Source organism: Hirundo rustica, chromosome 6, assembly GCF_015227805.2.
Source record: "Hirundo rustica isolate bHirRus1 chromosome 6, bHirRus1.pri.v3, whole genome shotgun sequence".
In the NCBI taxonomy this organism is placed as follows: Eukaryota; Metazoa; Chordata; class Aves; order Passeriformes; family Hirundinidae; genus Hirundo; species Hirundo rustica.
Genome location: NC_053455.1, coordinates 30,174,849 through 30,186,973, shown reverse-complemented (window position 1 = coordinate 30,186,973; position 12,125 = coordinate 30,174,849). Strand labels below are relative to the sequence as shown.

General features: G+C 37.1%; 1 protein-coding gene across 13 annotated transcripts in view; it reads left to right on the top strand.

Moving 5' to 3' along the window:
• Positions 1 to 12,125, top strand: part of PCNX1 (pecanex 1) — a 94,898-nt gene that overhangs the window by 45,685 nt on the left and 37,088 nt on the right. For 9 of the 13 annotated variants that reach the window (XR_009207907.1, XM_058420834.1, XM_040068770.2 and 6 more), the window contains 6 exons: positions 2,594 to 2,684; positions 4,356 to 4,413; positions 6,581 to 6,798; positions 7,857 to 8,010; positions 8,750 to 8,782; positions 9,809 to 9,980. Coding sequence is in view for 12 of the 13 variants with exons in the window: in XM_058420834.1 (XP_058276817.1) it covers positions 2,594 to 2,684; positions 4,356 to 4,413; positions 6,581 to 6,798; positions 7,857 to 8,010; positions 8,750 to 8,782; positions 9,809 to 9,980 (726 nt within the window). In the remaining variant the exon portion in view is untranslated. The remainder of the gene's footprint in view (positions 1 to 2,593; positions 2,685 to 4,355; positions 4,414 to 6,580; positions 6,799 to 7,856; positions 8,011 to 8,749; positions 8,783 to 9,808; positions 9,981 to 12,125) is intronic. The other 4 variants (XM_040068774.1, XM_040068766.1, XM_040068772.1 and 1 more) reach the window with 3 other exon arrangements.

Here is a 12,125-nt window from a genome sequence, read left to right as displayed (position 1 = left end):
TATGTATTGAATCCTGAGTATTGAAATTCTTTGTTAGAATTTGTGTACTGTGGGGAAGCTGGTCCTCTCTCACAGAGTTTAAAAAACATTAAGGATTTTGGAGCTCGGACATATTATCTCCAGTTACCCTTTGGAGTTGGTGTCATCATCAGCATTGAACAGTCCTGTCAAGTTTTCTTCTGAGATGAGTTGAGGCTTTTCTGAAAAATCTTTTCTTTTAAGCCAACCAACCAAAAAGCCCCAACAGAACAACAACAAAACCAAACCACATCAAAAACAGTAAAAGAAGAACAAAAAAAGGGACAGAAAAAGATTTTGTTTTAATGAGAAGCTGTGCTTTGCTTGCCAGGGAGCTAACTTTCAATAGGAAGCCTATTTAAATAGGTGGGTGAATTGCAAGCATGGCATATCCTGAGTCCATTTTGTAGTTTATGTATAAATGATGGGAATTAAGGGTTCTGTTTGTTTGCTGCCTCTGTTAATCAGGTTTGTAATATGCCACTGCAGCAGTGCAGCACTTACTGCAGCAATATAAATGCAGTAAATTTTGATAGATTCAAAAATAAGTTGGGTGACGGGGAGCTGTACATATGAGAGAGTTTAATAGCTCAGTAGACTTCTTCTGAAATAAATATCTGATGTGTTTTCTCAGCCCAAGGGAAGGGGAAATGATATGTCCATGTAGTATATTCTAACTTCAGTGACTAGAATTTCATTAAGTTAAAAATTAAAAAGATTAATTTCCAGGATCTCTATTCAGTAATGCAAAACCATCAAGAATTTAACCCAGACTATTTTTTATAAGGGCTGGTGGCCCAGGAGAGTTTTCCATAATAATTTATGCACGTTTTTGTCCTGAGTAGAACCTGAAGTGTATTTGTATTGTCCACTATCTCAATGTTTGATCTTGAAACTTTTATTGATGCAGTTAAGAAATAACTCTTTGTAACCAAGGGTCTGTCTTTGTTGTGAGAAGATTTCCTGTGTTATCTACTAGTTTAAATTTTAAGCTTCATTATCAGCTGTGTACTACGTACTGCATTGAAAAACCAAAAGATAACAGCTAAAGCACTTCATTAAAATGTTATCCATTGAGGAAAAAGTCGTAACAAGTGAGCTTTGTACTTAGGCCTGTGGCAGGTGTAATTGAATCTCGAGAGAGCGCTGAGATCTGGCACGCGCCCTCTGTGCCTCCTGAGCTATGGAGGGGACTGTCTTGTCACAGTGGTGGCTCTGAGCACGGCTGGGGTATTGCCTGGTTCGGCTGAGGTGCTTCCTCCAAGGGGAGAAAGCTTTATGAAGATGTTTTCAATATACCAGTATTTTTTCTTCATCTCACTGGTTTTGAGCATCTAGTTTGAGGGATTTAACTGCTAAGATTCAAATGCTTTTGAATCGAACTCATTTGTCTGTGGGTTTGAAGAGAAGCTGGAAGAGGATTATATTGTGTTAAAAAAATAAAATTCAAAATCCGTGGTGTTAGAAGCAGGTGATGTTCTCACAGAAATGGGAAAGATTGGACCCTCTGATCTTGTTAGGTATTTCTGCAGGGACTGCTTGTCATCTTGTATTAGCAGAAGAAAAACCTGCAAGATGTACAGCTGAGAGGTGTATATAGTTTTTCTTTACATGCTCCAAAGTGGTTTTTTTCCTTCTGTTTATATAAGCTGATCATGGAATATTGTATGCTTTGCATCATGACTTAAGAAGGATTTTAAGCTAGAAGAGTTGGAGAAGTTGGCAGATCATTTCATGTGAGATCAGTTTCAAAATCAGATTCCCTGCATTCAGAGCTGAAATATATTGAACCTGGCCTTCAGGGAAAATTACAATGCTTACCTCTCTGATCAGGCCAATGTTGGGAGGAAGGTACTGTGAAAACATCATATTTTGAGATAGGTAATTTATCATTTGTGGTATATTTGGCTACTTTTTAAAATTATGTATTTTGGAAGTAAGTCCAAATGGCTTATCTAAGAAGTTAGTTTGCAGTCCTTTGTTCTTACACTGAAGCATTTGTTTCCAGCTTGTAGAATAAATCTCTGCCTCACATTCCTTTTTTGAGTTTCCTAAGTTAACTTACAAAGCATGCCAGTTCTTTCAGTCTTTGTGTTTCTTTTTAAATAGATATAGGCTGCTCAAAAGAATTTTATTCAGGATACTTGGGTTATCTCTATTGCAGCCAAATGTTCTTAAATGCTGATAGTGAATGATTTACTGATGGTTCTGTTGGGGGTGGGGAAGAACTGAAGAAGCTGGTCACTGCAAATTTTTCATGTGTTTATTCTCTGAGGGGAAAAAATGGCTTACATTGTCCTTCTGTTGTGTTAATGGTGGCATCTTGTAAATACAAACTCTTTGATTCAGTACTGCAGTTACAGTACATATGTTATGTAAAATGGTACGAAAGACGACTGTGTAGCTAACGTCTGCACTGGCGACGCATTCATGTTTAATCACATTTTATATTTTGACCCTGATGTAAATTCGGATATCTGACTTGATCTCTGTTGTAAGTTAATGAATAGAAGCTGCTACCAATGGGATGAAACATGAGGAAATTTTGACCTGCTTTTGACCTTTTCTTTGATAGGTAAGTTCAGTTCTACACTCTACGAGACAGGGGGCTGCGACATGTCACTTGTGAACTTTGAGCCAGCTGCAAGAAGAGCATCCAACATCTGGTGTGTGTGAAGGCCAGTCAAGAGTGATGATTCTTGTCTTACTCTGCACCCAATATTTTATTTTAATTTCAAAAGGTTTTTTTAGTAGGGGCTACCAAAAAATCAATACAGTATATTAACTGTATACTTTTGTGACCTAAGTGATTTTTACTAGAAGATGACATTAAGTTAAATATTATCTCAGAAAATGAAGACTACTGTTAGCTTAAGCAGTACTTCCAAACTGAGAACTTGACAAATACATTTTTTGTTGGCTTATAGAAGGTCTTTGTTAAAGAATGTAACCTGTTTTTGAGAAAATAGGTGGCTGTTGACCATAATGGCTATTTAACTTCCAGTTGTGAGGCCATTGTAAGCTGATAAATTTATTCTCAAGTCCATAGATGGCATCAGACAGTATATGGAAGTGCTAACATGCTTGAGATTAAAATTTGACTTGCAGCTGAAATAACCAGTTACATACTGAAAAGTTCATCTGCTGTTGGAAAGATGCACTTTCTTTCTCTGAAGGGATAGGAGGCAGAAGAAAGAAAAGCAACCCAAAACCTCCTGTGGCTTCCCACCTGCCCCCAATCTACTTCACCGTGTAGAATTGCTCTGAAGCTTTACGCCATGCTGAATGCTATAATTTCTACCACATATAGGTGGAATAGCTCCTGGAATTACGGAGTAATGAATATAAAATGTTCTGTCTTCAAATCTTTCTTGTGAGAGTATGCAAGTGCCTTTTGTAGAATCGAGCATTGACAAAAAGTTCTGTGTTCCTTCCTCAAAGCTGCCAATCCCTACCTCCAGTGCTTGCATGTTCCAGATGCAATGGCTTTGCCAATGGCTGCTGTTATGAAGTTGTATGTGCTAATGGAAGGAACAAACTGGCCACTTCAAATTATCACATCTCGGCTGTAGAGAATACTTGAGTTTCAGTGAAGTAAAATTGATAACAAAGAATGTTTTTATCTTAAGGCAAGGAACTGAAGGAAAATTGCATAAATTTGATACAAGTCTTACAACCATGTGATTTACATGGAAAACAAACATCCAAAAGCTCTCCAAAATTGGGGAAAAAAGCAATGGTTGGATATGGACTCTACTACAGTAAGAGAAATTTCTCTTCGTCTCTAATGAACGGAAATTACAAAGTAATTTTGCTCTTCTTATCAGAGGTTTAACTTCATTTAAAGTTAAGTTTCTCAAAAGCAGTTTGAGTTGCTCACTTGTTCGAAGTATGTACTATTTTTGGTGGTTTTGAGATCTTGATAAAAGCAGTATAGAATTAAGAGAAACTGCATGTGGACACTTAGCAGCCTCTGCACTTCTTTAGAGTTGTATGTTTACAAATCGGTAGCTAACAGCTTGTAAAATATTTTTGTTTTTTCAAGTGGAATAATGGCTATCATTATAGTTCTTTTTAGACAATTTAGGGACTGGGTGTTGAGAAAATGTTTTTAAGGGTAAGATTAAAGAGTCTCTAAGCTTGCTGTAGGTGTGGAATGTACCACAATACGAGACTAAGTGGCTACTTGCATTTATAATAAGTGACTAAAAAAACCTTAAAGACATTTAGAAAAAATTCACAAGGTATCAAAATTAATTTGGGACACTAGAACATTAGAGTGACCTGTTGAAATAAAATATAGTTTATAATCTGAAGTATTTTCCCTGTTCTTATAGTGACACGGACTCTCATGTATCGAGTTCTACCTCAGTTCGCTTTTATCCACATGATCTAGTAAGTTTTTCTTACTTATTTTTAAAGCATGCTAAGAATCAGAAGTCTATCCAACTTTATAGCACTGATTAATCATTCTGTGTGGTAGCTCTCTGTTCTTATGGAAGAATTTTGTCTGGATTCATGAAGAAAAAGTATTTAGTATTGTAGTGTCTTCATATATACATACAAATCCCTTTGCATAGCACTTTAAAACTTAGTTGGTTTCCTCTGATCTAAAACCTAGTGATTTAAAAACAGTCATGGAAATTGGATGTTCTAAGATACCTTGTAAAAGGTTCTAGAGATAATGCGTACAATTTGGACAGTTCTCCTTCTGTGCCTTGCTGAGGCTAGCAGGCAGCAGAAAGGGTAAATACTGTGTTCTGACCAAAAGAAACCTCACTTGAGGAATTTCCCTGAAAGAAATTTAGAAATCTGTCATTGGAGTCTGCTGTACAAAATTTTATGTGCAAGGAGTGACTGGGAAAACAAGGCAGAAGCTTACACTTCTGTAAGCTTCATGTTTCATGCTGCAAATAGCTTTATAATTCTATAGTTTTATGATCTCAAAGCTTTTGTATTAATGTCAAGTCCAGACATACCTGTACTCTTAATTCTGAAGACATATGTTATGAAAACAGTGCAAATGGACATGATTCTTAAGCTGGTAAAGTACCTAATAAGCTGTTGGAGTACCTAATGACCTAATCAAGAGGGAAAATGAAATACAGCCTTAGGATTTGGCAGAGGAGCAAGAAACCTACATTTGCCTGACCATGCTTTTGATCAAGAATGTGCTTTTTAAACTTGGTGTCTGCTAGAGGAACTTGCTTTGCTTTCCACGGTCCCCCTTGAGCATGTAGCCTTTAGAAAATAGGCTGCATTACCTTTCCTGTGCTTTTGGTTTGCCAGTGTAGTCCCATTGGAGGGAATGATTCTGTTTTAAGGCAAATTTGTGACTGTAAAGGCTCAGCCCATGCACCTAAATGGAGATTTCCGCAGAAATTTATTTTTAATTCCATGAATATCATGCTGATTCTACCTTTTAAGAAATGAAGTTTTTAAAAAATGGTCAAAAAAGGACCTGTTTTCTGACACAGCTTACCTTAAATAGTATGGTTTGTATTTTTGAAATGCTTTTAGAAAGGGGGTGTGTGCTCCTGCTTGTTTTTTAATTAGTATTTTTCTTGGAAAGAAAAGTTAACTAAAAGCATAGTTAGGTAGACTGATGATTTAGAGAGTGATGAAAAAAGTTTTACAAATCAAGAAATTGAGTGTGAAACTTAGATGACTGTAGGAAAAAAGCCCCTCCAAACACTAAACCTGTAGTTTTGATGCTTGAAGGTGGCATGAGTATTAAAATTTTACTCTTTGCCTTACGTATTTGTGAAGCTTTCTCATTAAAGGGCATCTTAACAACTATATTGCCTAAGAATAAAGGACAGTACATCAGGATGCTTCTTGGCCTGTTAATGAAATTTAGAAACTGGATTAGATGATGCACATGTACTTTTGTATCTTATTAGCACTGAGGACTCTCCTTAAGTGTCTTTCATTGTTGTTAGTATCACTGTGATTTTCAGGAGAACTCTAAACAAACTGCAAAATAAGTAATAGTAATTTGAAAATAGTACTTGACTGTTTAGGGCAGAGCTTTTTCTTTGGTTCATTTGAGGGTGTTCTGGATTCAGTGAGTTTGAATTTGACCGCTGGTGCACCGAGTATGTTGCTTTGTCATGCAAAAAGAACCATTCAGCATGGGTTTGCATGCAGATTAGCTGACTATAAGAAATGTGTTGTAACTTAGTTAAATTAATAATTGGGTTACTCTTGTAGTGTATGTTGTCCATGTATCAGTTTACTTGTGTTCAGATTTGAAGTTTTCTGAGTAAATGGGATCATGTGCTTGGAAGACACATTCCTTTGAAATAAGGCATGTGCTGAAATGCCAAAGAGTTGTGTTGTATGCAAACTGTTATTGCTGCTAGTCCAGCAGCTGTGATGGGCTGTGGTTCATGGGCTGTGATAAGGACAGAAAAAGCAAGTAGAAGCCTGTGACAGTGCTTAACATGTAATTCCTCAAAAGTGAAACGAAAGAGTTCCAGCAATTTTCCTCAAAGCAATTTTCAGTATAATACAGTAATTCGTTATAAATGAGCTTTTGTTAATACTAACTTTCTTTTAGCTTTCTCTTCCTCAGATCAGGTTGAACAGGCTGCTAACAATGGATACAGATCTGCTGGAGCAGCAAGATATTGACCTGAGCCCTGACCTTCAGGACCACATGCAACCTCAAGAGGAAGCAGCTCAGAAAGTCAAGCAGTACTATCGCTTTTGGATCCTGCCTAAACTTTGGATTAGCATCAATTTTGATAGATTAACCCTTCTGGCTTTGTTTGATAGGTGAGATCCTTGTATGCTACCAGACCTCAGAAAGCAAAGATGAAAACAGTTACTGAACTGTAGTATAGATAAAACTATCCTTAGAGAATTGTATTTATTTACTGTACTCTGAAAAATGAAAGAATAATACTGAATGTAGTTTTCTAAAATAATGGAGGCTACCTTCCTTTTTTCTCTAGCAATCAAGAAAGGAAAAAGGAAACCAGCCCTCGTTTTGCCTGAGTAGGGCAGTAGCATATTTGAATGTTCAACTAGAATGATTTGTTGCCAATCTTTAGAGTATAGCATTCTCCAGAATTAATTGAAGGGGTCTACAACCTTGCATGCACTTAGTGTTTTGGTAAATAGAAACAATTTATCTGCTGTTTCAAAGCATTTTTTCAAAGAGTCATTTAATACCATGATGACTTTTTCCTGCTACGTTTACCTAGAGGAATAAAATTAAGATGGTCCTCCAGTTACCAGCTTTTGGAATATGTAGAGTATTTATATTTTGGTAATGAACCTCCTTGAAATAAACAAGATACTAGTGATTCTGTCCAGGGAGGAATACTCAAAATTCTGTTCTGAGGTGCAGGCAATATCATAGGGAATTATCTGTATTCCACTTGGCATATCTTACTTAAGCAAGAGTATTTTTAGTTTCTTCATTAGAAAATCATGATTGGCAGACTGTATACACAGGTAAGTTACCATGCTTGTTTTTCACAGGCTTATAATTACCTTGGATGGGCTTTGAATATAGATTTATGTTACAGTCCGTGCTTTTGAATTATTTCTAAAATTATTTGCTGAAGTTATCTTCTGCTGTTTAAAGTAAAATTCTATAGGTTACTGACTAACTACTTTCAGCTGTCATTGGAATCCTGGTAGCTCCTTGCTTTCCTGAAGGACAGTGTGCTAGTAGACTATGGAAGTTCAAATCTATTCTTAACTACTTTGCTACCCGTAGCATAACCCTTGCGAATTTTTGACCCTAACTGCTCTTTTGAAGCTTTTTCTAGCCATAGTTAGCTTTAAATTCCTTTTTTTCTTTTTTTTCTCTCCCTTTAAAACAGGAATCGTGAGATCCTTGAAAACGTATTAGCTGTCATCCTAGCTATTCTAGTTGCATTTCTGGGTTCTGTACTTCTTATAGAGGGCTTTTTCAAGGATATTTGGGTCTTCCAGTTCTGCCTGGTAATAGCCAGTTGCCAGTACTCGCTGTTGAAGGTATTTTAATTTCTCTTTACTTTCTACAATCAATAGATATAAATCCAGTTGGGTGTTGCAGGTTAGTTAGAGTTTTAAGGAAAAATGTGCATGCTTATCATTTATAAAGAAATGAGTAAACTTGGCCTCATGGAAAATGTAATAGATGGTAATGCAAGGTCAGTTCACTAGAATGGTTCTGTGTATGCTTGTTAAACAGTCCTTTATTTATTGTTCTCATGCATTTTTTGATTTCGTAAAGAGGAGTAAACCAACTTGAAAACCAACCACAAACTGAACTTGAAGTTTTATGGGTTTGGGTTTTAATTTCAGTGTCTGCATCTCAGCATTTAGATGAGGCAAATTATATCTAAATATATTTTTGATCAGATTATTAATTTTTGTTAGACTGTTGATAGTTCATTGTAATCTAAGAACAATTGGTTATTTTTTATGATTTGACCATCAGGATGGAAATCAGGCTTAAAATTAAAGTTTGTAATGCTGTTGAAAAATGGTGAAAGTCCTGAAAATAAGGAGGTTGGAGAGGTTTTTTTTGGTTATGGATTTATACGCTTTAAATAGATTTTATGACATAGGTTTATGACATTGTGCTATTTAAAGGCTTTAATGTGGCTTGACAACTGTAAAATTAATTGTAGATACCATTAAAAGAACTTCAACTAAGAAGGTGTGTGTAGGAGGGTAAACACCCTTATCTGTAGATTGGGTAACTTCCCTCTTTTTGTTTTGGTTTCAGAGCGTTCAGCCAGATTCTTCTTCCCCTCGACATGTAAGTCATGGGCATGTGCCCCTGCACCAACCCTGCAGATGCAGAACTCCTGCAGAGAATTGATCATTTTGGTTTGACTTTTCTGACATTTTCCCTATGTTCCTTCTGATAAGGCACAGAAGGCTTGTAGTTGTCTCAGTGTGTGAGAAGGGAACTGATATTATTTCCTGCTTGCCATACTCTTTGTATTCAGCAAATTGTGTCCTGTTTCGAGCCTAGCTTTTGCTAGGTAGCCGTGTTGTAAGCTTTTTGATGAATCTTTATTATTCTAGCAAATATACTGAGAAGTATTCTTAGTGTTGTAATTTGCTCTGCTGGTATGAACTGACACAGCTTTGATGTTCTGTTTTAGTCTTGTGGATCATTCAGTTGTCCTAGTGTGTACACTGCTTTATTTTTTCACTCTAATAAGCTGAGTTTGCAATGCTCTAGTGAGTGTTAATGTTTGAACATTGAAATGGTAATGTTCTAGTATTGCACAATGTTTTTTTCTGTTGTGCGTCTACTAGATTGCCAAGACGAAATATTACCTTTGTCCTAGATAAGATGTATAAAATCTTTATTCCTCTGCAGCAAGTGATTAATTTTGTGTAAGAAGTTGTGTTTTGATAAACACCATAGAGATTTCACCCCCTCCAGCAGAAGCAGTGTCTGAGTAATAAACTTTAATCCCTTTTTCTCAGTTGCTTATAAAGTCTAGTCAGAGCTTCTCTAGCATTTAGTACAGCAGCAACGTAGCATAAAATATAGCCGAGACTTGGAGTATCTATAGCTCAATCTAACTGCTGTGTCAAAAAGCAGACTGGTGTCACTGCAATGCGATGTGTTAAGGATTTTATGAAGAGAACTTTAGGCTATGGTGAGGTGACAGTATATTAGTTTAGGCTATGGTGAGGTGACAGTATATTAGTTGATGACCAGTGTTTAATTTTGGTTCTGAAGCTATCTGTAGCAGAAGAGTAAAAATCACTGATGTAACAAAAAAAATTACAAATGTTGGTGGTTTTGTGATTTCTTTTTAAACAGGGTCACAATCGTATCATAGCCTATAGTAGGCCTGTATATTTCTGTTTGTGTTGTGGTCTGATTTGGCTGTTGGATTATGGCAGCAGAAACATATCTACAACGAGATTCAGGTTGTACGGAATGGCTTTCACCAACCCATTGCTGCTGCTGTCAGCCCGGGACTTAGTTATAGGTGAGTGGCTTTTTCATGGATTTGAATTGTTTGCTTTACAGCAGTAGAACTTCATGGGAACATTCTACCCTTCTGTAGCTTTGCTGTAACAAGTGGCAGAGGTGCCCTCTACTAAAATTTTTCATTATCTGGTATCTTAGCCCTTATGCTTAATCTTTCTTATTTAACTTGGACCTGCATACACTACCCTTTGGTTGGACTTAACCTGCTCAGTAGTTAAAAAGACATTTTGATTTGGACCCTTTCACACTCCGTGAAGGGACTTGTGGCAAACGGGTAGGACCTCAGTCAGGTTTTTGTATTTAGCAATTTGGCAGAACAGTTGTGCTGGCTTGAAGGCAAAACCAGCGAGAGACTCCAAGTCAGAAAAAACCAATTTAATAGGAGAGGAAAAAAAAAAAAAAAGATAAAATAAAATAAAACAAATGCAGTAGTACAAAAGATCACTGACAGCGTCAGAATACAACTGCTACTCTGTGGTGGTGGTAGCAGTCCAGATGAAGCGGTCTTGTGGAAGCAGTGTTCCTGCAGAAAGGTCTGGTAGCTCTTGTCTTCTGAGAATCCAGTGGGTAAGGCTGCCTGTGCTGTCCCAAATCCCAGATTATATCCAGGTGGGAATGCTTGGCTCCTCCCCCTGGGCGGAGCATCTCACAGTGGGCTGATATTGTATCAGTCTTGTAATGGCTGCTTGATTGCCCATTAAACAGAGATAGCTCCTGGAGGGAGTTATCTGTGAGTCATGCAGCAGGGCACTGATGGGCCATTAACAGAAGATAGGCTGGAGGGAGGGGGCAAGAGAAACACTGCCCAACCTAGTTTTAACAGCTCATGTAGATGGTGACAGAATGCATACTTTGGGCACATCTTACATTGCAACCTAGGACAACAGTACAGACACAATTTTAAAAAACATTATGCACAGGTTAAATCTTACTTAATGTGCCGCTTCTCAGAAAAGGCCTATCAGCAATACCAAAAATACCATTTTTGAGTACCATTTTTGAGCTGTACTTCCATTTTGAGGTAATAGTGTTGTTTTCTGAACAGCACGGTGCATTCAGAATACTGATGACATTTAAGTCCATTACCCCCCCTAAACCTAATGAAAAAAAAAATGTAAACCCCAAAGCAACAATCCATTCCCCTGTTATGAAAATAATAGCAGCCCTGTAGTCTCAAACAGAGCCCATAGAAAGGAGAGACATAGACATTTGAAGACCATCTTATCATGGGAACTTTGTGCATTGCTTTAATGAAGCAAAGTTATTTGGGTGATCTTCTGTGGATCACTGATTTGGGTGGGATAAAAAAATCTGTAAGAGTTCACCTAAACTGAATGCAGTTGCTCTTCAGTTGTGTCAAAACTTGTGTATGAAAGACCACAGCAGTGAAATGTTATGTCTGCGTGCCCCCAGACCGTTTTCTGTCCAAGAAACATGAAAACTTGGTTTCAGTGTCGGTTTTAAAAAAATTTAATTGATTAATAAGAATTACTAATTCAAGCATTTTGGGTATTAGTTTTTATTACTTGATTTTAGGAACATGCTGTATTTTATGCCTCATGCTGCTTCCCCCTTCAACTTTCCGCTAACAATTCTGTATTTAAATTTAAATGCCCAGAGGGAAAATGTCTAAGCTGCATATTTATGAACAGGAATTGCCCAGCCATTTTCAAAGGTGGTTTTTTTTGCACAAATTCTTTGGTTCTCTTCACGTACTGGCATACTTGATTCTGTATGAGTAATAAAAAAAAAAGACAGAAGATAGTTTTGACTCATTCATGGTACAAAACTAGCTTCATTTCTCTTGATAATGCTCTGTCAGTTTTGGAAGTGTTTTCTTCCCTTTTCTACCACGTGGAGTCATTGCCATAAGGTATACCCATATCCCCATAAGATAAAAGGTAAATGTACATGTAGGTGGTGTGTCCTCCCATGGAACTGAGCTACTTTGTAAAAGTACTGAAGAGTTAGTCTTTACCAGTTTAAAAGGATGTGGTTGGCATTATCACCAGGCCATGTCCATCTTGGGAATAGCTTTTAAAACTACTAAGTTCAAAAGTCCTAAGTGGGTTCTGATCCTTATGTTCTACTGTTCTTCTGGGGTATCTTGCAGCAGTATATGTGATTTGTGTTTCTTAGCAGT